A 27,456-nucleotide genomic window follows, 5' to 3' on the forward strand; every position below is an offset into this window, starting at 1 on the left:
GGGTTTAAGATCTCAATCCTTTCATCATCAACTCGGCACTCTGTTGAGGAAGAATCTAAAGTCGTAACTATTCACAATGCCCGTCTGTGTTTCTTGTCATACCGCTATATGCGATCTCTATCCCAAAGGGTTGGACTTTCACCCTCGACGGGAAACCATTTTAACCTATCCTCCTTATAACACAGAAGATAATCAAGGCTGTTGGATATGTATCAAGCATGCCCAGTTTTTGGAGGAGCGTTACCCAGGAATCCATCGATTATGGCTCACGGACCAATTGGTCGTGGTCTTCCAAGCTGAATATGCCTATATGGAACAAGAAGTACACCCAAAAAATGGTCAATGTCATCCTGGGGAGCCCCTACCGACCGAAAGTCGAGGTGGTAAAAACATGGATGTCCATCAACTATTTTTGACCAGAAATCATAAGGGTGCGAAAGGGGAAGGTTGCCTCATAGAGCTGAGATTCTATAAAGACGAAGGTAAGAGGGAGTGTTTGGCTCCAAACGTGCGATCGAGGCTAAATATCAGAAGAGATACCAGATACAAAATCATATGCACTGGACCCCGCGCGAGGCGGGATTGATATCAACCGGATCCAGGGTTGGCTTAGCAATTGTAAAACCCATCACTCAGCGTGTGGTTCTTATTCTGATGCCCTCTGGTATCCTACGCGTCTCCTGGACTTAGGGAAAGACGGTAGTACGATGGGTCTTATCATCAGTGAAGATGTGAAACTCACGGGACCATACATGACCCTAAGCCACCGTTGGGGTAACTACGACTATGAGAAGCTCACTTCCACATCGCTCAATCGCTTCAAGCACTGTATAGACTTACAGCGCCTACCACGTGTCTTCCAAGAAGCGATTAATATCACGCGCTTACTTGGGGTCCGTTACCTCTGGATTGACTCTCTTTGTATTATGCAGGACAAGGCCTGCGGGGACTGGAAGGTCGAAGCTCTCAAGATGGGTCAAGTATATGCCAACACATATCTAAACTTGTCTGCTTCATATGCAGTTGAGGACGGGGAGAATCCACCGATCTTCTCTCCAGAGACTTGGAACTGTGTCCTCCCGTCAGTCCTCGATCTTCAGGATACAGAGGAGTTGAGAAGAAAAGTCTTCATCGATGGGTACCTATGGTCAGATGAGGTTGACGAGTCACCACTGATGGGGCGTGGTTGGGTTTTCCAGAAGCGATTCCTATCACCGCGAATACTGCATTTCGGGATGCGGCAACTTGCGTGGGAATGTAATGAAGGCAGCGGACTTGAAATGTTTCCCAATGGTTTACCACCGGGGTTTGAGGATTCATTCAAAAGAAACGTGTGTGTCCCGATTGTACAATCGATGCAAATGACCACTTCGAGAGATTTCTGTGTTCGATGGCATGAAGTTGTCAATAGTTATTCGTCCTGCGACCTCACATTCCAATCGGATAAGCTTGTCGCCTTCGCAGGAATTGCCAAGCTTATCGAGTCCCGCAGAAATGATGAGTATATTGCGGGCATGTGGAAAAGTAACCTGAGAGAGGATCTTGCGTGGTGGCTATCGGAAGATCAAGAGAGGAACGCTTCCAACAGTGACGCCACCCAACGGGCCCCTAGTTGGTCCTGGCTTTCTTTGGACGGCGAGATATGCTTCTACCCGCCCCCCACTGCACACCATCAGCCGGAGTATCTCTCCCGTGTGTTAAGAGTCCCCGCGCGACACACTTCTGGATCTTCAGCACTTATTGCGAGAGGGGTAGTTGAGTTGGAAGGGGTGGTTCTTCCTATTACTTCTCTCGAATGGTTGAACAACAACGTTAGGTTCTTCCAGATAGACGGTCTTCGTTTTGAGACGGCACAGGGACCTGAGAGCACGCACTTTGACTATGATGGAACTCGGACAGACATAGAGAGCCTTTGCCGTCAACAAGACCTTTCCATGGTGCCATTGTACGCAACAGGAAGACTCTTAATTGGTATTTTGGTCTCAAGAGTATTCTCACACCCATTGTGGCGACGGGTGGGTGCAACTTGCATTCAGTTTGCAAATATCCCTCCTACATCGGATGGACCCTGTTTGGAGGGATGGATCTCCGACCCCAAAACAAAATGGAGATTGCACGCTGATGGATACGGCCTTTATACTCGTGTCTCAGAAGGACTTAAAGGAGGCAAGCTTGAGTATATTGCAATAACTTAGCATTAACTGATTGACAACTGGATAGTACTTTAAGTCGATATCTTAGCATATTATTAGATTGAAATACCAGTTACAAGTTGGTAACCGAGTTGAAACAAGGGTTACATTAACGCTTCTAAGAGATATAAGCGTGTACTGCCTTGAGAACATATATCTAAACGACAACCTAAATCATCAAAAGGTCGTTCTTTCACACGCGATGCTAAGTGTTTTACCACTCGGGCTAAGGTTAAGGGCTTTTCGAACGAACGAAACAGCAATAAATCCGGAGCCTATTAAAACGTGATCAAAGTGTCCATACAGCGGTATGTTTGCCCGGGTCTGGCCAACTTGCCAATTTGAAACTCGCGACAGATTATTCCCTCGGCATAACCTGAACACCACTCATGAGCAGAAACCCTTATAATAAAGGTGATGATAGTTGCAATTAGCCCAACCCCGAAGAAGAAGAACGATAGTTGTATCCTCAAGATGTTTGGCATTTATATAAATAATCCTAAAACACCTTATGTGATGCGCGCGATCGACATACGGCCCCATCACGATATAGACATTTGGCCCGATACCGAACGCTACTCAATTTTATATTCTATTAGCCTCTTAATAAGATAAACTTTATTTGTATTACTTTTCTTTTCTTCTTTTTTGTTTATTTATTAGTATTCTTTAACAAGCTGCTAAGGAGATGCCCTCTTGGCGATTTCAATCAGCAATTCGAGAGTGGAAAGTCTTGCTATAATAAGTCGTGAGCGTTTAATAATATTTCATTAAAGATGTTCCATTTATTTATAAGTAAGCGGAACGTGTCACCTTTTTTCAAGATACCAGTGTGCAATACACGTATACTCTCTAATATCCAAGTTTATACGCAAGGCAAAACTTACATGAACTATCTGTACCTGCTGATAACCCCCTAAACCTTGACTTCGATTTTAAACGATGAACTATTATTTAGATATATTTTGGCTCCAGTCAAGTAGTGTTCAAATCCAGGGTCCTGACCCTGCTCTCCAAGACTTGGATTTCGGGCTCCAGGAAATCCTGCAAATGACAAAAATGAACTTTAAGCCGTCCGGGGGCTTTGTCTGCTGAATCGTCGTCCTGTGGCTCGAAACTGCTTCGGTGTTTCTTTTTTTCGCGATATGACGAACGAACGTCTCTTTGCAGTAACCACACATCTTCGTTAGATTCTTTTATAGAACCGAATGGATCATAAGAGTATTGCGAAATGTTGGACGTAGGGAGGTAGAGAGATGGCGAGTCGAAGCCTCGCACTGCCGCAACTACCGAAGACAGACTTAAGTCAGAGAAGGGCCGTGCAGGACAAGGTGAATGCAGCTTCGTGTTGTGCATCTGTTTAGTTAACGCCCCAAGCATTATGAGCTCACATTCAAAAAAGTGGCAAGAGTAGGTCGAGCACAAAGTTTCCAAAACCATATGCAACTGGCCAATGAAGCCTTCGAGAAGATCCTGTCTCTTTTGCTCGATCTTATCTGCTCTGGTGAGAATCGTGCTTCCAAAGGGAAGGCGAACATACCAATAATTCCTGGAAAGATAGGAAGTCCTAGGCTATCTATAGGCTTAGTGCTTTGCATAATTGCCACTTTCGTCGCCTGCCTATATATATCGTCCAGTTTGAATACGGAAGCAATAAAGATCCATTGAATCAACTCATCGGAAATTTGGCTCGGTAGTGTCCGGGAAAGCTGACTACTCCATATGTTGGCAAAGAACGATACAGATCCATAGCAATCTAGGTCGTCCACAATTTCAGCAATCGAGACCATCGTGTCAAGCGTAATACTATCCGGCAAATTTTGAGTCTGGGCGTGGATGATCCTCAGAACAAGTTTCAGAGACTCCGAATCGAACAGAGGCTCGATCTTCCAGTGATAGAATCCATCATCCTCTGATCTCTGAGCTTCAAGATAGTCTCCTTGAAACATTCTTCTAGCACGTCGTGACGCTACTGTAAGATGCTTTTTGGACACCCTAAGCCTTAGTTCAGTCAATGATTTATTTCCTTGATCAGTAGAAAACAGTTAGTGACAAGGTTAAAGACGGAACTTTCAAGACGGGGTTTTTTTTTCTTTTTCATACCATCATGACCTGTCTCGTAGGTGATCGCTGGCTCTTCAATAGCAGACTCTTCAATAGCAGGCTCTTCAAAAGCAGACTCTTCAATAGCGGGCTCTTCAAAAGCTGTTATCTCTTCGCTTCTCGTTACGTTGTCCGCTGCTATTGACTCCTCGGTAGAAGGCTTCTCTGCAACCACCAGTTCGTTCGCGCTCCGAGAGGTTCTGGCTAAGTAGTGAATGATTATCAAAGTATCTCCATCCGGGTCAATTTCTTCGTAGTCCATGGTAACGTTCGATGCAGTTAATATGCTGCAGTCAAAGATAGGCTGCCACTCGTAGGATCAGACAACAGGATCACAGACGTTGAACAACAAAAGACCATGCAATGCGCCATGGAATTCAAGAGATTTTGTTTATTTCGTCTGAAGTTCTTACACGTCACATTATATTGATATGAGTACTGCTCTAACGACGTGGAACGCTTTGTGATCATGGTGTAATGCGTAATGACCGAGACAATATTGGCTCCCTACCTATCACGAATGCAGTATCTGGTCCAAACCCCGCCCGTGTCTGGCCTCAATATCCTGAGACTACACCCACTGCGACGATCCGTTGGTCTTGGTGATGACAGTATGAGCAAGTTTTGTCATTATATCAATTTTGACCAAACACGAGATGCGTCGTGGGAGGCCGACCAGCAAGAGGACGCAGGCCCAGCCAATCATTTGCCTCCTGAAAGCGCTCAAATGTGACTTGATGCATTTACCCCTCACTTTCATATGTCACCTATACATGCTAGTTTATCATTGCCAGCCTGAGTGAACTGTTAAAGCGTTGTACTGCAGATCAAGTTAAAGAAGATTTGTCTTGTGCGTTGCGCTTGTTGGGCTTGCAATGTGGCACGACCTTATCTGACTTGGCTCCTACCTATTTGACCACTACCACCAAGTCGGTCATGTTTTCCAAGCAAGGTTAGAGCATAGTTTTATTTGACAAAGAAATTATGTCAAATGAATGCTAAATGAATGCTTTGTTCGCCAAACGGCCTCTTAAAAGGACCTATCGTAGCTCATTTGAAAGCCTGACTGTGCCGTCTGTAGACTTTCTAGTAATCACTGTTACAGCAGCGTGAGCCTGATTTCAACCTACCCCGCAACCACAGGATCAAGCTATGCGATGCGCACAAAAGGTTGACAGCAAGGCTTTACGATACGCAGTCATCCAACCAGCTCCGCCACATCTGATCAATTGTGACGCGCTTCTTCTGCAGTCATATTAAGCCATGTCGCCTGTCTTGACTTTTCTGAGCACATATTATCCACGACATTACCTTTTGATGTGAACATGAGATATAGCACACTTTGCTCAATTTGCACACGTGCTCTACACTTCGACCAGATTAGCTGGGAAGACGAGAAGCGTAATGGCTCTATGTGGCCCATGCGACGGCACCATAAGTCGTTGGAATCGTTCCGAAAAGCAGCGTTGCACAAATGCTATATCTGTTCTAGAGTTTGGGATATGCTCGCGTCAGGCAAAGCAACTGACGACGAGCATCAGCCTAGCTGGAAAGATGGTTCGGAAGTAGATTGGGACGGCATGTATTACCTGGTCCAGCACGACCATGATTGGCCCACAATCCTTTTCATGGTTGTTTGTCCTGGGTCGAAAGAACACTCACACTATGTACCATTTCAATTAATGCCGAGAAACGGTAAGTGGTTCTCCTGTGGAAGAACGGTGTACAGCCCAGATCGATAGAAAGCTGACTCTGACGGAAGACAACCGCTGGGTTCGATATGATGCACGTCCTGCGTTGTCATCCTCTACCTCCTCTTCTTCCACGCTCATGTTGATATCCAAATGGTTACAATCATGTCAAACGAGTCACACATCGAGTGGCTGCAGGCAGGATGTAACGCCATGGCAGCCTACCCGCCTGTTAGATATAGGAAGATCCCGAGATGAGACATGCAAAATTGTTTTACGATCGCAGAATCCTAGCAAGACCCGTCCGTATGTCACATTGAGCTATAGGTGGGATGCGACAAAGCAACCTCGACTTCTATTGTCAAATATCGACAGCTACCTTCAAGGTCTGGTGATCAAAGCCCTCCCAAAGACATTCCAAGATACTATACTTGTCGCTCGCGCGCTTGGTGTAAGATATCTATGGATCGATACATTGTGTATCATCCAAGATTCTCGTGAGGATAAGGAGCGCGAGATCGCCTGTATGGGCTTAGTGTATGCCAATGGGCTATGCAACATTGCCGCTTCGGCATCCGCTGGACCAGATGGTGGATTATTTCGAATGAGAAATGCCGATAGCACCCGTCCTGGTTGTATTCGAGCAAATCCTCTTCCTGATACCGGTAGTCAAACATACAACATCATCGACACTCTTTACACCCATCGGCAGCTGAAGCATACTCCATTCTTCAAAAGAGGATGGATCTTTCAGGAGAGAATGCTTGCGTCCAGAGTCATTTACTTTGCAGAAGAGCAAATATTCTGGGAATGCCGTTCAGAACTAAAATGCGAGGCGTTTCCAGCCGGAATACCTTTCGACTCTTCATTCAAAAGCCTTCTACCAGAAACTCGGACAAATGCAATAACGTGCTTGTGGTGGCGAACGCATGTGTTACGCACCATATTCCGACAATGGAACACCATTGTCCAGAGTTATTCAGCTAGTCAATTCACGTTCCTGAGCGACAGGCTTCCAGCTTTCATAGGTATCGCTAGCTATTTTAAGCCCTTCATGGGTTCAGAATACGCCTTTGGTATGTGGAGTGCCGGACTCGAGAAGCAGCTGGGATTCTCCATAGAACGGCCGGTCATGAAGCGAAGTTCAAATTATCGAGCACCATCGTGGTCGTGGGCGGCTCTAGATGGTCCTGTGGAATACACTTACCTGCATTCTGAACAGCCGTTAAGAACATCGATACACGTTAAAATCGAACAGGATGGGTTTGCGCAGGGGATGCTGCATTTGCAAGGAGTTTTGACTCCTGTCACTTACTCACATTCAACGTCAACGAGGAACTCGAAAGTCACTTTGGAAAACGGGACAGGTCTCGACCTGATTCTTCTAAGAGATCATTTGGAAGTTAATTTCTTTCAGGGAAAAAGGCTTGCCCTCCTTGCGTTCGAGTCATCACGTCATCCGTGTCCATCTCTGGATTGCCTCGTTCTCGAACCTATTCTGTGTACGCTGCCAGTGGCATACTATAGGAGAATTGGGTTTGCCCATGTATTCCAACAGCAAGAACTGGAACCTCAATTACTGGATGAAGGGAAATTCTGCTCTCTAGGGGTTGCATTTACTGATTATGAGGCTGGCACTGAGGCATCGAGATGTTCAAAGCTAGTCATCGTCTGACCAGTATACAGCTATCCTGTGGCAAAGGGCAACTATGCCTGTCTAGCAGCGATAACTGATAGCTATTCCCGTCAACCCCGCGAAAATAGCAGCAAAACCCTTATCACTGGAACTCTTCCATCAGGCTTTGACTGGCATGGATGATGATGAGTATGGCGATGTTTGAACTTGTAGAGGGCGGCAGTATAACTAGCATGCATAGCGATCAAATCTATGCTAGCGCAGGTCCAAGATCCAGATACTAGGTGCCTTAGTAAAGTTCACTAAGATAGTGTTGTTGGTTAGAGGGAATTGATGTGCCCTATTTGAACTGCTGTTGAACACATATGTAAATGAGCTTCCAAAGAGAAGAGAACACACTAATATTAAATAGTTACAAATAGAAAAATCCTAACACAGCATCCTCTAATCCAGCAGAATGAATCTTGTCTCGTTAACTCGAGTAACATTGTACTGAGTCCAACGCGAATGAGTTAGGTCGGTGAACCCATTCGGGCTTGCAATCGTCGTCGCTAGTGTTGATCCATTCACCTTGAGGACTGCTCGCAACAAACCAAATAGTAGTCTCTCCACTCTCAGGCATAGTGAACGAGAAACGTGCGTTGGTCCATATGTTTGTCTCGTCCGCGCTCTCAGGGAATCTGTTTCCGATCATGTCATCGCCTTGGTAGACGCGGACATATGGAACCAAGGGGCGACCACGTTTTTGAGGAATCTCGTAGTACTGATCCCACTTCCATCTATACGTGCAGTAGAAGGTGGTGCCTGCACAAGCCTTGACGTCTTGATAAATCCACATGCCCTTGTCGAAGTCGAACTGACCAGTCTGGAAACGATAAGGCGAACCACCCTCACTATTGGGAACAACCTTAAACGCTACAGGGTCTTTGCCGCCAGGGTTGGGATCCGCTTGCCATGGAGCGAATTTACCGTCATTAAAATTAATGGAGTTGTCGTAGGAGCAGGTCGGGGCTGGCTCAATGTCTGTGTCACAGAAGCAGCTTGTCTCATAACTTTTGAAAGAGGTTTCATCCGTGCTGAGCTCAGTGATGGTGCCTCTCCAGAGGGTACATTGCATGTTCTTCTCGTAATAAAAGGTCACGCAGTTACTCTGCTGCATGCAAGACGTGTAACAGTCGAGAAGAGAGGAAGATGAGCCTTGGCCCAAGTACCTCCAATCGGCAGAATTGCTTGACACGTATCCCTTTTTGCCACATACGGAGCCTTCAGGTGAAGGCTTCTGCAGATTATTGACGCAGCCGGACACAGCTTCAGAAGTGGTTGCAGCGGCAGATTCGGTGGTGGCCGTAGCATCTTCGGTGGTAGTAGTGACATCTTGAGTTGTAGTATTCGCCTCCTCAGTTGTAGCGGTAGTTTCTTCAGAAGTGGTCGCAGCAGTAGTTTCGGTGGTTGCGATGGCGTCTTCGGTGGTAGTAGTGACGTCTTCCTCAATAGGTTCTGCAGAACTGGTGGCAGCCCTGGCTAGTAGATTTCGAGCATCTCTTCGGGCACGGCCTCTCGGGACAAGATCAACAACTTCAATGGTTGTCTGAGGAGCCTCCTCGGCATGGGTTGCAGTGAAGGGATCGTCATAGACAGGAGGTTCTGGGACGGGGCATCCAGTTGTGGTGGTTGTGTCAAGAGTGGTGTCAGTGGATGAGTGACTCTCGCTGGTAGTGGTGGCAATGACAGTTGAGAGGGCAGAATCCGTGGTGGTCGACTGCTCGCTGGAAGTGAGAGAAGTCTCGGTTGGTGCACCGGAAGGTTCCTCAGTCGAGCTCGACTCCTTTGTTTGAGTCGTAGCAGAGCCAGTTGCGACGCTTGACTCAGTAGTGGTCAAGGTGACTGCGACGGAGCTGGAAGAGGGGCGGCATGGTCCAGCGTTAACCAAGGAGCTGAGGACCGCAGCAATGACAAACGAATGAACGAGAGGGCGAACCATCTCTACAACAATTGTGTTATTTGTAAGTTATACAAAAATCGCGACAACGTGGTTGAAGGAAAGATGGGAAAGTCTGGATTTAATGGTTGTTTTCCCTCTCAGTTTATCCCAACCGTCAGTCTTGTTTAGGCTTGGTCGTAATGATTGAGTGCAGATCAACTGAAACTATTGATAAGTAGTTCGCCTAAATTGTGCTAAGTGCCTCGCTAGTTGACTGTTTTTAGAAAGGTTTATCAATAGTCTTGACACCAGCTGAGCTGAGCCCGTTAATTTGACAGGGATCATCAGGGGGAACGCCAGATTGATTGGTTCTGAAAGTTCAGCACTCAGGTGGGAAATTAGTGGCGTTCAGGTACTCCTCCTACCCTACAAAGCAAAGTATTTTCTTTCTCAGGGCATTTCGTGATCTACAGAAACGGGATTCGTACCAAGGACTTGTCTGAGTGATTGGGCAATGGAGTAGGGTAATCACTGATGTGCTGATCTAATTTGTGCGCCTTGATGACTGGACATCAAGAGAAATCAGACAACGGGCCAGCCACCGGGTGAGGTGAGGTGCGAATTCTCGAACTCTGTGAATAAAACCCCCAATTCATTGGTTTGGAGTTCACGAAGGTTGAATTTCTTAGCGAAAGGCTCATCACTACATTTAGCATACAGTAAACTCCTGAAGGAAATTTCCCATTCGACTCTAATCTCCAATCACGAATGGCTCTTTGCAATAAGGTTTCGGCGATGCGTTTCCAGGGAAATTTCCACAAATCCAATTAACCTGAAACATTGAGGCAACTTTAAGACCATAGACGCCATTATAAGTAAACCAACATCCACCCCGATTTTCTCATTGCTGTTCCAAAACAAAGCAATCGAAGGAACCCTCACAACGGCCACAGCCTCACTTCACCAGTTTCCCGAGCTTCCGACAGAGCTCCGTCTTCAAATCTAGAACTTGGCTTGTGTTCCACGACTCCCGAATCGACACGCTGTACACTACATCAACGTGGAAAAAGATAACTCTTTGCTAGGTCGTCTCAAGATTTTCCATTGCGATTTCGGGGAGGAGGAGAACAAATCCGCATGCCTGATTGACGCTGGGCTATGGACGGCTTGCCGGGAGTCGCGCGATGTGATAACCAAGCACTGGCATGCCATTCAGAGCGATGGCTCTGGGACATTGGCGAATATGTTGATCAGAGGAAATGGCGAGAAGGACGGCCAGTGTCTCGTCAGCACGTTTCGAGATAGGGTTACCTTAAAGCCAGGGATTAGAATATCGATCCTAGTAGCTCTAGAGCTTGGCAGATGTTCATCATAGACACTGGTGGCCCCAGCGATACAATCAGGATTCCAGACATCCCAGAGACCTGCCACTTCAAACGTTATTGCAGAACTAACAACATCGTCCTCAAGTTCGATCCATCCTGGGTTGCAGATCTACCCGAGAAATATAAGGATCTAATGAAAGAGGCTTCTCCGTGTAGATTTCTCTCGCGAATCCTGTACTGCCAACTGCATGGTAGTGAGCCTGGGTTCAAAGTTTGGCTGATCAACAAGGATATATAATGGTCATGGGATCCGAAATAGTGCATCCATCGGGGACTGCAACCGGGTCAAACTACTGATTTCCCAGTTGATAGACTCAGTGACTATGATGGAGGTTACATGGAAGTCAACCTAGTCCTTCGATGCAGATGGTGTGCGAACAAAAGATCTGGAATACTTAATGAATTCCTTTTCAGAGTTTTATGGCTTGGTGCCGAATGCGTGGGCATTAGAGATGACGAGGACTACGTATCCATGATCTCTGTGATATCTTAGTAACACCTTTCGTGATAGGTCTAGGCGTACCTCGTTTACAATCTAAGAGTAATAGATAGAGAAAGAAGAAGAAATACAGCAAAGGGAATTAAGATAGAGACAAAAGGAGGAATCAGAGAATTTATAACAGGCTATCATATATAATTGCTATTTGCTCATAGTCTAGACAGCAGTAGAGGGAACGGACAGTAGCAATAAGAAACAGTAACACAAACTACTCTAACGCAGAACAGTTTATTACTATCTGCACAAAAGGAATCAATAGACAGGAGGTTTTTATAAACTAATCGTTTTTTAACTACATATCCATTCGTTCTAACTTCCATATTTGAAAATAAGTTACTACCCATAATACAAAATGTTGTATTTGTTGGTTTATATTCTTGCTTAATTATTTAAGGAAAAACCAGAACAGGTAACATCCGCACCCAGTTCGCCAATTCCAAACAGTTACTTTAATAAGAAAACTGTTTATTTAATATTTGTATATCCATCTGTATCTTGTTTCTATTCAAGAGTACATTTACGTAAGTTCCAGACTTAGATGTCCGCAGGGCAAATTACCGATTGCATGTATTTGAGCTACAGCAGGAGCATAGTAATTGGTGGTACGGCACTTGTCAAATCGAAACATCTGACAAAAGACTGGTGTATATGCATTGCCTGCTGGCCTGATGGAGACCATGCCATTTGAACTCAGCCTCCTCTGCGTTCGTTTAACTGTCACTGTCAGTTCGTTCCATTCCTTGACTGGGACGAAACAGAAGGATATGTCGTGAGAAGCCTCTATCACGCACATTACCTCACCTTCAGTCTCTTACGACTTACCGTTCACGTCGTCTCCTAGAGAGAAATGTTGCAAAGTCCGTAGGAAGATCCAACAGGCATGCTATGCTGGAGGAGAAATTGAACTTAGTAGCGAAAGTTGTCCATCTTGAGTTTTCTTTTTCGGGGACCAGGTCTTGAATTATACAGACAAAATAAGCGGAAGTCGATTTCGTATTGAGTAACATTCCTTTCTGCAAATGCTAGTGCGAGGCTTTGAGGGTTTGATGGAGGTCCTTTTGAAATATATCCCTTTCGTAGTAGATAGAACTGAACAAGAATGAACACAACTCGGTTCAGGCTGCCCTTCAAGCAATTGATAATAATGCTTCTGAAATAGCTATCAATACTATCGAGAAGTATGTAACTCCTAGCTAACAATTCTGGCTTCAGTATTTAGACCTTGTATCTCCGAAAAATGCTAACAGACTTTTCCTATCTGTCTTGCTATCCTAGCCGTTCTTTAGTAACTCGGTGTTAGAGCCTTAACAGCACGCTAAAAAGTTTGCTGGCAATGTAGTAAAGGCTCTGTCTTGTTAGAGAAGGGGAGCTGGTGAAAACTGGGCATTGATGCTTTAAGATATGAAAGCCTGATAAGATATACATATAGTTATAACTGTACGTATTACTTGTCGTTGATTTACATACATTTTACTTTATCTCCTTGAATGCTTCAATTCCTTGCGGTAGCAACATATCAATCTGTTGGGTTACAATCTGTAGGTAATAGCTTATCTAATGAATCTGCTGAGAAGTTTCCGACAATGGTGACAGCCCCTCCTGATACTCATGGATGTTACCTTCACCTTCCAACTCTGCAGGCCGGGCCCCTTTGGTATTCCTGGTAATTTGAATGTCACTCTTGGGGCTCATTCCCCGATGCATATCAGGCGATCTTTGCTCACTCGTCAGTTCAGACGGGGGATGCGTGGGCCACGTTTGTCCTCCGTTATAAGACGGAGCTACCGGAGACGCCCAGCCTCCTGCCCCAGGCATGACCATATGATTCTGCGGTGGTGGCGCCGCCACAACATGATCCTGGCTGTAATACTTCCGCCTCCTATAAACAATGACCCCACATCCTGCTAATGCGAGAATAAATGCCAAACTGCTTCCAACGGCGATTCCCGCTATTGCTCCAGAGCTAAGTCCCGATGACGGCTGAGTTGCAGTCCTGTCCCCTGTTGGCGCTGTCCGGTCCATTTGCACAGCCAGGTCTGGAGCATCGAATCCACCAGCTGGTACTGTCTTCGTTGCGGCACCAGTAGTCTTCCCCCCAATGACATTTCGAATGTCAATAGGCACAACATACGTTGTTAGGTTGGGCTGATAAGCCCCCCAAATTGCATTGTCTTTGTTCTGCCTACCCAGGTTCATGTTATGTGCGCCCTGGATAATCGGCACATCGCAAAATTTGTCAGTGGCGTTAGAGTAGGTCCCACCAATAACGAGCATCTGTGCGTCGTTAACCACGTTGCAGCTCATCATGCTCTTGGGGTAGGTTCCAGTTCCGTTAGAGTAGGTCGGGTACGGTCCCCTAATCCATTGAAAACTCGGGATGGTGAGTATATAGATATCATCGTAGCCTGTTGTTTCTGGAGCGAAACCTCCGCCGCCGTAGATGTAACTAACAAGATCAACATCTGGAATGTAGAGGGGGATTGAGTGAGACTCACATGTTGTAGCTTGAATGATCTTTTGTCCAGGTGGCACCACCGCAAAAGCGACGTCTATCGTTTGGAGTATCGCCTGTCGTCTTCTGGGTATACCATTTTGCATTTGCAACATCAAACAGATATATCTCATCCAAAGACTGAGGTGTCAAAGTCCCGTTGCCGTATAAATCTTGACCGCCTCCAAAATACACTAACATTCCACCATCCCCTGCAGGAACAAATACCATAGCTCCCTCTGCTCGTCCCATTTCATCGGGTCCAGTGAGGTTGCTCCATGAATTTGAGTCCATTTCGTACTTAATAAGTCCACTGGAGGCTCTTGGTGGCCCTGACCAGCCTTTGATAGATGCGTTACTAAGCCAGCCACCATAATAGTACGCCTCTCCCCTTGAAGAGATTGAGACACCAGCTCCATAGCTAGCGGCTTGAACCTCCTGTGGAGGAGCTCCGAACGAAACCCATTTATTGTAGAGGATATCGTAGCTATAGAAGTCAGCTGACGCTGGCGGTGTACTATAGTATTCACCACCGTATAGATAAAGTCTTTTGTTAATCGAGTCTTCCCAAAGAATGCCACCGTTGACGCTTGGGATTGTGTCATTCTTGGATAGATTGGCGTAGAATGGGGGCATTCCATTTTTGTCGGCGCTTTCGATATCGTTGAACGATAGAAAAGTGTCTTGAATTGGGTCAATGCATATTTCGGAGATATATGTTATGGTACTCACTGGTCACGTTGTTTGTTGCATCCTGGTAGTTGGCTAGGCCACCATCGATGTACAGCCTTCCATCCACTACAGCTGACTGATGACCCCATCGGCGACAGAAATTCTTGATGGGATCATTCTGCGCCGAAGCGCTACTGTTGATCAAGCACAGAAGGAGTAGAATGGATAAGATCACCCACGAGAACATTGTCGGGGCACCCATGGCACTGCAGTACTGATTTGTGTAGTGGACAAATATTCTTGAGACGATTACAACCCTTGGGCCCGCATGACTGTTTTGTAGGCTTTTATTTCAAACGGTGGAGAGAAGGGATATAAGTAGTCCATTCGTGAATAAAACTCAAGTACGATCCAAAGTGGCAATCGGAGCTTCTGGCATATTCGTGATAAGAAGACGTAGATGTGACAAGTTTCTCGTAGGTATTCATGCAGCCACACGAGACTATTGGTAAAACTATCAGCCACGGCAGATTGGCTTTATTGTTGAACACATTACGAGGCCTTCTTCAAATCAAGGATTTTATGCCGATGATGGTCTTTGTGCTTTCTTGTACTGTGACAACAACGAAACTGAGGAACGTACTAGTCTTGGTTTGAATCAGACCCATAAGAAACGCCGAGCTGAAAAATACATAAGCCACGGCGAAATCCAGACTGGAACATCTCACTCAATGGTCTAGCCCTTGCGCCGAGGAGAAGTATAAGACGCATTAGCCTTGCTTTCAACCTTCTGCATAAGTGTGGCGTCGAGCTGAGCAACCAATACATAAGCCGTTAATGGAAGTGCGCCAATTGTAATGAGCGCATTGGATCAATATTTTGAACAGCTGGTAACCTGAAGTAAGAAGTCACTTAAGAGATGTTATTGTAACTGTCAGAGAATCCTGCTCCAAGTAGGTCTGTACTATGTCTAAGATACCTGATACTGATAGGTGTTATTTTTAAATTAATATGGAAACAAACTTGGTGTTGATATTTACCAGGAACAAAGACGTAACATAACAGGTGGTGATGTTTCAGGCATATTTTATACATCCAGGTCCTTTGCTAAGTAAAAGTCGACGCCCTGCGTTGTTTTTCGCTGCTAGTCCTTGTATCGGCCCTACATATCTTTTTAATCTAAAAAAAGATCCTCATTCAACGCAACAGAGGTTCCAGCCAAAGTGCCGATTTTATTATTCTACCAGTTTAGATTTCCATTTCTTTCTTTCTTCGTTTCATTCTTCGTGTTTCAATATTCAGCTAATATCGCAACGCGACAGAAAACATATAACTGGGTGTTTACTTCGTCTATACAGTCGTGGAGGACTTGAACTTGGACTGCAGGGACTCTGGATCGACAGTCACCTTTTCCTCCCGGACAGGCTGGCCAAGAAAATTTACTTAGCAGACGCGGGAAAGAGCCTGAGACAATCTTCCTCAAAGGCAAGGCGGGATTGAATACCGCCTTGTTAACTATTTTGAATCGTGACATCCGGGTCGTCGTCTTCACCTATAACGCCGATGATGGAATAGCTCAACTCCGTTGCCTCGATCTACATTGTTTTATCCCCATTTGAGACATCAATATGCATCGGAACTGCGCAGGGAAGTCTCCCGATCGGCAGACCATGTGTAGCAAAATGCGTTGCCGTAAATTAAGATCGCGGTGCTGAATCTTGCAAAACACAATCCCCCAATGGCAATAAGGACCGTGAGCGTAGAGACTAGGACTTCTACATTCGTCCGCACGCAGAATATGTGTGTATTCCAAGTTGTTTCGTTACTAAAATGATCGCCGGCGAAGATGGTGGGTAGGAAGTCGCTTAAAACAATCATCGTAGCGACTATGGGCAGCATTGTATACCTGCGGCCTAGATATGTAATGACCGCAATGTAAGGATTTGGGTTCGATGGCATCAGGACGGACTAGTTGACCTTGGTCGATGGACGTCGAGACATGTCTTAAACAGGCAGGATGATTGCCAACTTAGATCGCATTAGTAGGAGCCTGCTAGTGACCGAAACATACAACTTACCATGGAAGATGAACGGCCAGCTTAATCGAATAATAGGTCTGGAAAGGATAAAAAGACTCGTGCCCTAACCTGTTCTGTGAAGACATAGGTCCTTTAGACTCGCTATCCGTCTGGGTAAAATAGTAGTAGATGATCAGAATCGATACACCTAGTAAGAATATGGTGTAGTTTATCACCCTCATCGATAACCTAGAGACGATCCATCTGTTTTACGATCCTGAATTGGAGGGTTGTGGGGTAACTGATTATGCATATTTTCTTCTCAAGTAGGTGGGATCACGGCTGCACTGCGAGATTGACGATTCCCATGGAGAGTCTGAAATAGAAAGTTGGCGCACACGACAGAGGAATTCATTTTCGTCATGACAGCGAACGGAGTTTTTCTATTGCTAAGGCGGCCTTTCCAGGAGGGCGATATCGTTGTTCTAGATGTGGCAAGGTTCTCATGATGTTGAGAAAGATTAAGCGACTACCTCAATGCAGGATAACTATGGAGTTTCACAGATTGGCTTCGTCACCTTGAGTGCTTGGGTTTATGGAAGGGCTGGCAGATCACGAAGTCACTGAAAAAGGATCATAACTTATGAATTACTGAAAACCTGAAGTATGGTGTCTCGAGTATCAGGGAGCTGGTGTGAAAACCCACCTTGATCATTTCCAGGGCACAAGACTCCAGAATGTACCTTTGTACCTTCCCTTTTGGGAGGTAAGAAGTCATAACGGCAGGTAATGTACCGATCGGTGTGACTCATCGGCGATTTACAGAAAACAGCGCATTAAGTCTTTTGAATGTTCCCCATATCCTAAGTGTATAAACGCACAGAAGGAATCATCACGTTTTTCTGAAGATCAGCATAGAGACTTGACCCTTCTAAACGCAGACAACAAAGGACTTATGATCGTAACAAGTGTACCCCAGCACTAGCCTTGCGGCCGGCTGCGCGATGTTATGCCAGAGGCGCATCTTGGGTTTTGGCCACCAGGCCTAAAAAATGGCATCACAGACGTACCTGGTGTCCTTGTCCACACTACCACTATCCGAGGAGAGAGTAGGCAGATCAACACAGAATTAACGACTATCCTACACCGCAAAGATTGGTTCCACAAAGCCTGCCATGCTGGCGTATTTCGTTTAAATGGATCGGGAGAAATGACCGGAAGTCACTGGATTGAAGAAAGCGGTCTCTTGCATTCGCCCATTCTCATTACCAACAGCTTTGCCGTAGGCCCATGTTATACCGGTATCTACAAGTACGCAATCGAACATTATGGGAAAGGCGAGGAGGGCATTGATTGGTTCCTACTGCCAGTCGTTGCTGAGACATTCGATGGGCACCTCAACGACCTGAGGCAGTTTGCCGTGACGCCAGAACACGTTGTGAATAGTATCATTAATGCTTCCAACAAGCCCATAGCTGAGGGCAACGTGGGTGGCGGAACAGGCATGATGTGTCAAGGGTGGAAAGGCGGCACCGGGACCAGCAGTAGAATAGTGCTTGGGGAGAATGCGGTTTCTTACAAAGTTGCCGTTCTCGTCCAAGCTAATTATGGGAGACTCCAGCATCTGCATATCTCGGGTATCCCGGTCGGTCGAATCCTACAAAAGAGAAATGCAAGGAGTCAGGCCGCCACTGCTCATGACAAAGAATACAACGAGGCAAAAGACAGAAAGGACGGGTCTATCATCGTCATACTTGCTACGGATGCACCTCTTCTTCCCGGCCAGCTCCAGCGGTTAGCCAAGCGAGCAACGATGGGCCTTGCACATGTGGGTAGCTATGCTCACAACCCTTCAGAGGATTTGTTTCTTGCATTCTCTACAGCTTCTGAGATACCTGTACAGACAGTCACTGGCCAGCACAAGTCCATTGATCCCTTCAAGCCTAAGCTTATTGACATTGAAGCGATCGACAATCAAACCATCAAGAGTCTTTTTAAAGTAGCGGCCGATGCTACAGAAGAGGCTATATACAATGCACTTACTATGGCTGAGACAATGGCCGGCAATATGGGCCGGACGGTATAAGCACGACCATTGGAAGCCACGAGGGTTGCTATAGCTGAATTCAAGAAAGTTGAAGATTCGTTGTTGTAAATAGGAGAGATACAAGAAAATCTAGTCTAAGCTGGTAACTTGCTCCTCCGAATGGTTTTTCAACAACCTATGTGCCTAATCCCTCGCCTTGAAGCAATCAGTTGGAAGATAAGTCAAACGTAGCAAAGATTAAACTTGCCACTGGCATTGCATTGCGCTGTGAAGCAAGGTCCCTGAACAGATTGTGTAGCACTTATGAGCTCCTGGAACTATGAGATGGTAGATGCTCATGCCGGTGGAGGTCCTCGAGCCTCGACGACTTTAAAGTGAAATAATCTCACGCTAGCCAAGTAGTTTGAAGTTCCTCAGAGACTGCATGTTAAGCTCAAGTCGATAAACTGATTGATGCGCGGCGCTGATTTCAGCTTTTATCAGCGCTGTCAGGCATTGATCAAAGAAATCTGACCAAGTAAGAAGGCTAAGCTGACAGTATCAATGACCAAGTGGATCCATAAGTTCGCTTTTTAGGCTGTGTCGAAGTTGTTTTTGTACAAAACATTCTGGCACAGCGGATTACCAGCTGTTCTCTCTCCGGCGGTAGACTCATCGTGTCTGTCTAGGACGAAAAGCGACATGAAGAGCGTAGCAGTGAGGATCGCGTTAACCGGGATGACGGGCATGGTTAGGTAGATTGCTATTGGTTTCCATCTTGGCAAGCGACTGAAGCTAAACATGCTAGCTGCTCGGATCTGTACTTCAAGAGTCACAATGTGATGCTTGAGTAAAGGAATTGCCGATTTGAATCAGTACCTGGGATCGGGACGAAGAGAAATTTTAAGTTCTAAGTCACTGATCGCCAAGGAGCCAACTGCGCCGTTTTATCACCATCAGTCTTCCTTTAACTTTATATTGCTCAGTCTGCTCTGCTCCGCTTTGTGCTCTTGCAGCTGGGCTGGAGGATGTAGTATGAGAAATGTAAGAGTAAAATATCTTAACTATTCTTTCTAAACCTAGCAAATGCCCTTGGATAAGCTGAAATAATAATCCTAAGTGTTAGTAAAAGAATCTTGTTTAGTATATAAAATACCCCAACAATTAGAAATGTACCTAAACAAAACCAGACGAATGGCTTGTTAGAAAGCCATTTCAGAGCGTGAGCATCCCAGCCATGCCAGGTTGCTGTCTGTAAGTCGGAAATGTATGGCTTGAGACTAGTAGGGGCAATAACTTGAACTGTTGGCGAAGGCAATGAAGGCTGCTCGTACAGATAGTCTGCAACAGCCAGAGAGATAAATAGAGGACCCGTCGATGACATGATGGCAGCATATGGCTGCAATTTAGCCCACCACCAAGTGAGGCTGTAGGAAACAGGGAGGAGGTTGATTGCTCTTTCAAATGCGGGGTGTTTGGGAGACGAAACCATAATATCGTTGGTGACCCCAGTCGGCAACGTCCCCTCGAAGAGGCAATTATGAGTTATATCATCAATTTCGATTTTCTCAATAGGAAACGTTTCATGGCAAATGGTATCCATATCAAGATAGATGCCACCATAGTGGTAAAGAGCAAAATAACGGATAGCATCGGCGCGTTGAATAGGGAATGGATAGTTGTCCCATACTTGCAAGAACCACGGATATTCAGTTGCAAGGAAGGATCGGGCTCCATCGTCCGTCCACAGCTAGACGACAGCATTAATAGACGGCATGGCAAACTGATACGGAGGCATACCTTGTATTCGTAGCTGGAGTAGGTTGTGAGGCAGCTCTCCTGGGAGTCGACCCAGATGTCCGGTATGGTTTCATTCTTAGCGGTCTGGTGAAGAATCCTTGGTATTTGGTGGTTAAGATGCATGGAAGATTGAGAAACCTGTGTACCGGCAACTTCAAAATGGGCAGGAAATAGGTCTTGGTTATTATGCAACAAAGATATGAGCGGTGATAGAATGTGAAGTATAATGCTAAGAAAGACCAGATCCGCTACTAAAAGTAACAACGTCTTTCTTGTAAAGTATATAACTTTTGGAACTCTCCACGATAGAAGACTGTGGGGAAGGTAGAAAGTAGAAACGGGTGACTGACGCTCTGCGCTATCGATGAGTTCATATTGGTTTGAATTGGGTGCGAGGAGGCGGCCGTGTGACAACATGGCTGCGTGAGTGTAGAGTTGTTGATATGTGGATTCTTAGTAGAGCCAGGAGTATAGCGAAACTATCTCAATGAGATCAAAAGTCTTAGTGGTTGCGATATTCCCTTAATATATGATTCTTTTTTCGCACCAAAATGCGATGCCTAAATGTTTGGTGGCAGATCCGTATGGGACTGGGCCAGTGGACTTACTCGTCTATCAGCCCCATAAACCGTTTCCATGATGATAACTCTGACAAGCTTCTCCCAAAACACCTCACCGAGACTACAGTTGCGGAGTTGCAATTTTACAGCCTCGCTGGAGGCATCTCATCCCATCACACCACAGCCCTCGGACGCTTCCCGATCTGGTCATATTGGACCCGCAAGACGGTACAATTATTCACCGCTCAATAAATGCTGACATCAACGGTAGCTTATGTGCGCTTAACTGTTCTGCTAAGTAAGCCATGAGGCAAATAAATGTCTCCAGAACAAAATGGATCCCCATGTACTCTTCGAATGAAAATTAGCCATGGCTTATTCAAGAAGGAGGTAATCCCATGTTTCAGCTGATGAGGCTTTTAACTAAGCTCAGTCACGCCACAATAACCGGGACGGTGTCGGCTGTATCACCAATGACTCTATTCGACCATTCTAGAATCGAATCCATCTTATTTAAAGAATAAAAAATAAAGAGAGACTTCATTCTAGACCACGTTCCCAATCGCTGCGGACCCGATCCGCCCGTGGCCAGACAACTTTATAAAATAAGCGGTAATTTATTCATGGCGTAGCTCTATTTGGTCCTTCAAATAGGGCTGGCGTCAGGATTAATATCTTCTTGTAAGGGGACATTGCCTACTTTACCGTTTCCAACCTGTAATCTGGTCAATTCCTTCGCTTAGAAGACATATAGACCTAGCTAGAACGCACGGACGAACCACTCCCTACTGCAAGTCTTCCTTCTCTTTCTAAGGTCAAAAAAGCCGCATCAGCCCGCACTCTCGGCTATGAAGAAGCATTGATGCATTACGTAGTTCTGGATACTCTGTCCAAATGTAGTAGTCGCCGGGGTACAGCGCCATCGGTCTTTACGGACCTTTTCAAAAGACCGCAGTCGTCCATTACTGCCAAGCCTTGCCCCTTTATCTACGCCCGACTAGACTACGACGACTGGTCATATGTTCAGTGGAAGATTCATGATATACACAGTTGAGATGCAGGATTTGCGTACACAGAGATTAGGAGGACGGGTTCCGAGATCGCTGCACGCTTTATTTAGGTAGAAGGAAAAAGGCGACTTAAGAGACTTCCTAAATTCGTTGTATGAAAATTATCATAGAAGAATTACTTGAATCACTATCGCTCCAAGAAACATTTCTACTAACCAGCAAAGTATTACCACAGACATGCACCATCCTACTATCCTCACCAATGTCATCACCCTGTTTATCAACATGGCCTTAGCTGTGAACCAGAAGTACGACGTCGACGTCACCAGGATAAACTATAATGGGGATGACTACTCGCTCCTCAGTGTAGCTCCCAGTGTCCACACAATCAACAGGGACGTTGAGGTTACTGAGCTTAAGATTGTCAGTGTCTACTCTAACGTGCCAGTTATTACTTACCCGATGGGCAACCGTTAGTGGGACACTGTCCCTGCTGGTAAAGACCGCCAAGATGCTCTCATTAGTATTAATCGTACTTCTGTTAATATATCAGGACGAAAACACGTTTAGTCTCAATTTCACATTCTCCTCGCATGTGAATTTCGCTACATTTGTAAGGAACGATTGGCTTTATAGGGAGGTACTTTTTACAACAAAAGTATCCTGTGGACTTATAGTCAAGAGCTGTTAGCAGAAAGAGTTCCACTGTTTTCCAGGCGAATACGTGGCATAAAGCCGACCATGACATTGGTAAACAAAGGGGTTCTATAGCAACATTGAGCTGAGGTTATAAAAGTACAGTTTGATCAAAGTTGCGGACACGTGCATGTAAGCGTGGCCTTGCGTAGCTTTATCCTCCTACTTTGACATTTTAAGTAACGGCCTATTATTTTTCTAGGGTCAGGTATAAGATGATTCGGTGTTAAGTTGTTGCCTAGTCTTGAACTAAAAGAACTGAATGGTCAGAATGAGCTACTACCAAGGGAGGCCCACTCTATTCTTTGAAACTGGGTCGTTTCTAAGTGTTCTATATGGGATTACTCTTACATCGGCAATATCTAGTTCTGGTAAGTGTTTATCAGAGCGCCTCAAATGCGTTGTTATGCTGACGACATGTGTTAAGCAAGGGTTTACGTAACAGCTCATAGATCAATTTAGGCACCGTTCAATTGCAAAAAAATATAAATATCTATACTTGATACCTTTTGTACTGGCTTTTTTTAAACACCTCAATACTGTTTCCTATATTCGAGAGTCTACCCTGAATTCAGTATCTTTCTTTTAGAAAACTTTTATCTTAACAATGCAAACCAAGCCTTTCTTCGCCGCTGTACTGGCTCTACTGCCCCCAGTTCAAGCTTTCAAATTTACTGGGCCTGACCCCTCAGTCGATCTCGACTTTAGCAAGAAAATCAGCATCACTTGGACTGGAGATGTCGGAAAGGATATCTCCCACAAATTCGATCTAGAGTGGTATTCCGAGCCCGACAAATTTAACACAATCGGCGCTGAAATCACCCACAATGTCGCAGATGTGTTCCTGTCTGACGGCCAGTATCAGTTGAAATTCAGCGAGAACACGAAAGACATGCTTCGCCCATTTGCCGATGAACTCGCTACAGACAAGTTGTTCTCGTTCAGAGCTATATTCAAAGACGGAGACAAGGATACTACATACTACAGCCAGAATTATACTGTTGTCGGACTTGATTAGGGGAGGGGCAACGCTTATACGTGGAGCTGATGTCTGTTCAGCTTAGAGACACTTTCAGATTTGCGATATATGGGGTTTTTGCTGCAATGAAGTTTCCCCAGTCTAGCTAATCTGACTTTCTTGAAATGCAAGCAAACATCCAGCAGGAAAACACTTACTTGCTTGTCCTTTAATTCTTAAGAAGTTCTCGATAGCTTTCGCAAAGTTCTATTGATTGTTTCCAGTTTATGGTGAGCAGAACTGAGCAGGATAGATGCAATTCTGTTAGTTACCTGCTGTATTACTTTTTGTCAGATGCTGTCTCTAGGCAACAGGACTTATCTCTTCCTCGACACGTTTCATTGTCATGTTATATCAGTGAACAGAAAAGTCATGCGAAAGCCCTTAACGTAGTTTTGAAGACAGAGCTGATGAATCCAAACGGAAACGCCGCGACAGTAGCTAATCAGCCTAGGTTTTTGTCTTCAGTTGGCCTGCTAGGCACTAGTTGCGGTGCTGGAAAATTAACATCGTAATCGAGTTGTATAATATCGGGGTAGTAGTAGCTGTAAACTGTGGTATGCTTATAACTATAGTTGACAGAAGATCTTTGTGTTATATTAATAGACCTCCTATCTGCAAATAGGCATTAAGGCAGTTGCCGTCGATAAGCGGTTAGATAAGGTATCGCTGTCAGCCCTAGTTTCGTTTGGGAATAGCTGCGTTACATCCAAGGCTAAGCATTGTGGCTCATTGTCCTTAGCCCCCGCCAGGATGACGATCCAATAAACAACACAGAAATAGTGAACAAGCTGCCTCTTTCACTTCCAAGTATTTATTACCTACTAAAGCTCAAAGACTCTTGTCAAATCTATCAGTCGCGATGGAAGCACAACAACTGCCATACCGGGGAGCTCCGTTCCCTTCCAAATGGCGCCGCAATCATCCACGATCTAAGAATGGGTGCTTGACTTGTCGCTCAAAACGTAAGAAGTGTGATGAAGTGAGACCGATCTGTACGGGCTGTATTCGGTCCATCCTAGAGTGTACCTGGCCCACTCCCGATAAGAGCCAGGCGGAAGAACAACTCAGCTCTCAGGTTGATGGCGCTTTCATGGCCAACGACCCCAATCAGGGACTCATCGACACAGTCGCAACCCTTAGTGCTGGCCTGATGGTCTCACAAGGCGCCACTACTGCACCATTATCGATGCGGGTGGCACCCACGTATGGCAACCTGGCCTATCTAAGCGACAGCTCTCGGCCTCTTTATCAACAGTACCTGGATTTCACAGCTGAGCAGTTAACGCGCGGACCAAGTGAAGACGGCAACCCCTTCATGAATTACTTACTACCATTGGCTGCCAGTAATGAGCTGGTTCTTGATTGCATTCTTGCTATTGGCGGGGCGCATTTGACGGTCAATAATCCGACGGATCGTGGCTTGGAGGTGGCTACACGAGGCCATTACGCAAAGGTCCTGGCTGGTTTGCAGAAGCTACTGGCGTATGAGACGTCCCAGATAGCTGCCGGGACGATCGACGGAACTACATCAACGAGGTCTTCCCAAATTCTGTTGATTCTGCAGCTACTTTGTGTTTATGATGTAAGCCGACCTCTACAACTTAGCACGTCCTACTTACTAACTCTTCTTAGCATATAGAAGGCAATACACGTGGTGCAGTTTATTTACACCTCAAAGCGAGTCGTGAATATATCGTCACGCTCACATCCTTGTCTCGTACTTACGACGAACTCGAGTACCTGCGCGGTTTTCTCTTGGAGATGTACACCTACCATGCCATGAAGCTTGCTCTTTCTCCGCGGAATGCGCTTCATGACCATAAGGTGGAGATCGATCCATCTGTCCATTCACTAGACATTCTTGCCCCGTACAAATCTCGCGGATACCTCCTCGGTTTTGGGCAACGTTTATTTGAGATGATACCTGAGATACACCAGCTTGTTGAGGCCCGGCGAGAAGAGGAGAAACTAGGCGTCGAGGTATCTTTGGGCATGAAACATCAGTATGAAAGGCTGTTGGCGATATTGGAGGCATTTGATCCATATGAGGAAAACCTCGAAGGCCTCCGTCCTCGTCAAGAACGCGCTGGCGCCACGATGATCTATCAAAATGCTCTCATCGTTTATCTACACTCCGCATTTCACGAAGATTTACTCTCAGACCCGAACATGGCTACAGAGTTAGAAGCGCGCATCGACAAGATGATGCCTGCATTCTTCTCTCTATTTGTCGGGGACTCACCTTACCGTCGTATGTTGCTCTGGCCTGGAGTTATCATGGCATCTTGTGCGCGACGCAGCGAGCACGTTATTGGCTTTCGTCGGGGGTTAGTCGGAAGAGCTACGCGGACGCCTGGCGCTGTGAAGACCGGTGCGCGGATGGTAGAGTTGCTGTGGCAGGATCCGGATCCGCGGGTCTTTGGACCAAGAGGGCTTTCCTATATTATGACGAAACACGATATTAGCATTAGTTTAGGCTAGGATAGCCTTTGTCACAAGGATGATATGCAGCTCTTGATGCAGCCTTCGGCATCTTCGTGTTACTAGGATCTATAGCGATATCAATATTCTAAACAGCATTAACCATCCTCACTCATAGGCATGGGAAGTGAAAACCGTCGCGGAGGTAGAAACAATAATGGATATTGCGCTACTCAACTCCAGTCCCCGAGTTAGATCTGGAGGTTCAGGAGATGTGCATTTACTTGCTGATCGCTGAAGTACAGCTTCTCAAATTATGCAGGCATCAACATACTAGGCTTTTGTGTGCCAATGTATCATTTAGATCTACGGGTCAGGCAATTCGAAGGCTGAAAACCTGCTAAAGAAAACCATTTCTTAGCTTATTTCTGTCACAGCCATCTTCCTCATTCTCCTCCTCCGCCCCCTCCTCCACCACCATCACCTCCACCTCCACATCCACCTCCCCCACTGATATCATCATTTCTTTCTGTCCTTGGAGCTTTATATCTTTGTCTGAATGCATCTCGTCCTTCAATGACGCAAGCCAGATCAGCCCTCATCACGTCTCGAGTAGCAAACTTGGCCGAACAGGGAACATATTCCGAGAACCACTGATCCACTAGCGTTCCTCTGTAAAGCTCCCGGATGTGCCTGTCTTTCCACTGCTCTTTCGTATAACCCAACAGTGTCTTGCCTGCATCTGGACCTAAGGTCACTTGTGGTTCTAAAAGCCAGTCTGCTTCTTCGTTGGAATATATCCAGTAATGAGCTGGGAAGAGTCGGTGGGTGTGCCATAAAAGGTCAATTTCCAAGGTTGGAGGCACTAAACGAGGGAATCTCAATTTGGGGTGCTTCTCGGCTTGTGCGCCCGATCCATGCTCACCAGCACCCTTCGGGTCATGTTTCGATTGGTAACGGCCATATCTACCGTTATTCGGCAGCACACCTCCGAAGAGACCAAGAAAATCTTTGTAGTCGTTCACATGTTCGCTTAAATTCTCAATGAAGCCTGGAATGGTGTTTTTCGCGCTGACCATGACTTTCCAAAATGACACTTGCTGTTGCAGTTCACTTCTCAGATCTTGTAGTGTAGGCCATGGCTGAAGCGCACAAGTCGTATGGAACTGCTCATGTTGACTTTGAGTCCGACACCGTTCTTCTACCCGCTGTATCCGTATCGCAGTGTATGCTTTAATGTCCCAGACTTTAAAACCTTGCTCGGGAACACTTGTTCGGCAGCGGAACCATTGATGCATAAGCACAACCCGCGGA

General features: G+C 45.8%; 9 protein-coding genes across 9 annotated transcripts; 5 read left to right on the forward strand and 4 right to left on the reverse strand.

Annotated features, from left to right (window-relative positions):
- Positions 1-707: 707 nt before the first annotated feature.
- Positions 708-2,195, forward strand: FIESC28_05406 (uncharacterized protein; the record flags this gene model as incomplete). The annotated part of the gene is made up of 1 exon (XM_031159553.1): positions 708-2,195. The coding sequence occupies one exon, from the start codon at positions 708-710 to the stop codon at positions 2,193-2,195; it is 1,488 nt and encodes a 495-aa protein (XP_031016436.1).
- Positions 2,196-4,161: 1,966 nt separating this feature from the next.
- FIESC28_05407 (uncharacterized protein) lies at positions 4,162-4,557 on the reverse strand (the record flags this gene model as incomplete). The annotated part of the gene is made up of 2 exons (XM_031159554.1): positions 4,162-4,187; positions 4,296-4,557. The coding sequence occupies 2 exons, from the start codon at positions 4,555-4,557 to the stop codon at positions 4,162-4,164; spliced, it is 288 nt and encodes a 95-aa protein (XP_031016437.1).
- A 3,537-nt stretch (positions 4,558-8,094) lies between these two features.
- On the reverse strand, positions 8,095-9,603 carry FIESC28_05408 (uncharacterized protein; the record flags this gene model as incomplete). The annotated part of the gene is made up of 1 exon (XM_031159555.1): positions 8,095-9,603. One exon carries the CDS (start codon positions 9,601-9,603, stop codon positions 8,095-8,097), a length of 1,509 nt encoding a protein of 502 aa, XP_031016438.1.
- Positions 9,604-12,981: 3,378 nt separating this feature from the next.
- Positions 12,982-14,852, reverse strand: FIESC28_05409 (uncharacterized protein; the record flags this gene model as incomplete). The annotated part of the gene is made up of 3 exons (XM_031159556.1): positions 12,982-13,873; positions 13,923-14,601; positions 14,651-14,852. 3 exons carry the CDS (start codon positions 14,850-14,852, stop codon positions 12,982-12,984), a joined length of 1,773 nt encoding a protein of 590 aa, XP_031016439.1.
- Positions 14,853-17,818: 2,966 nt separating this feature from the next.
- Positions 17,819-18,694, forward strand: FIESC28_05410 (uncharacterized protein; the record flags this gene model as incomplete). Its single annotated transcript, XM_031159557.1, has 1 exon — positions 17,819-18,694. The coding sequence occupies one exon, from the start codon at positions 17,819-17,821 to the stop codon at positions 18,692-18,694; it is 876 nt and encodes a 291-aa protein (XP_031016440.1).
- Positions 18,695-19,227: 533 nt separating this feature from the next.
- On the reverse strand, positions 19,228-20,851 carry FIESC28_05411 (uncharacterized protein; the record flags this gene model as incomplete). The annotated part of the gene is made up of 4 exons (XM_031159558.1): positions 19,228-19,457; positions 19,811-20,384; positions 20,435-20,586; positions 20,785-20,851. The coding sequence occupies 4 exons, from the start codon at positions 20,849-20,851 to the stop codon at positions 19,228-19,230; spliced, it is 1,023 nt and encodes a 340-aa protein (XP_031016441.1).
- A 1,390-nt stretch (positions 20,852-22,241) lies between these two features.
- On the forward strand, positions 22,242-22,481 carry FIESC28_05412 (uncharacterized protein; the record flags this gene model as incomplete). The annotated part of the gene is made up of 1 exon (XM_031159559.1): positions 22,242-22,481. The coding sequence occupies one exon, from the start codon at positions 22,242-22,244 to the stop codon at positions 22,479-22,481; it is 240 nt and encodes a 79-aa protein (XP_031016442.1).
- Positions 22,482-23,307: 826 nt separating this feature from the next.
- FIESC28_05413 (uncharacterized protein) lies at positions 23,308-23,718 on the forward strand (the record flags this gene model as incomplete). The annotated part of the gene is made up of 1 exon (XM_031159560.1): positions 23,308-23,718. The coding sequence occupies one exon, from the start codon at positions 23,308-23,310 to the stop codon at positions 23,716-23,718; it is 411 nt and encodes a 136-aa protein (XP_031016443.1).
- Positions 23,719-24,580: 862 nt separating this feature from the next.
- Positions 24,581-26,202, forward strand: FIESC28_05414 (uncharacterized protein; the record flags this gene model as incomplete). The annotated part of the gene is made up of 3 exons (XM_031159561.1): positions 24,581-24,683; positions 24,741-25,303; positions 25,354-26,202. 3 exons carry the CDS (start codon positions 24,581-24,583, stop codon positions 26,200-26,202), a joined length of 1,515 nt encoding a protein of 504 aa, XP_031016444.1.
- Between the last annotated feature and the right edge of the window lie 1,254 nt (positions 26,203-27,456).

This window comes from Fusarium coffeatum (genome assembly GCF_003316985.1).
Source record: "Fusarium coffeatum strain FIESC_28 chromosome Unknown BRIP53273_contig_114, whole genome shotgun sequence".
Classification (NCBI taxonomy): Eukaryota; Fungi; Ascomycota; class Sordariomycetes; order Hypocreales; family Nectriaceae; genus Fusarium; species Fusarium coffeatum.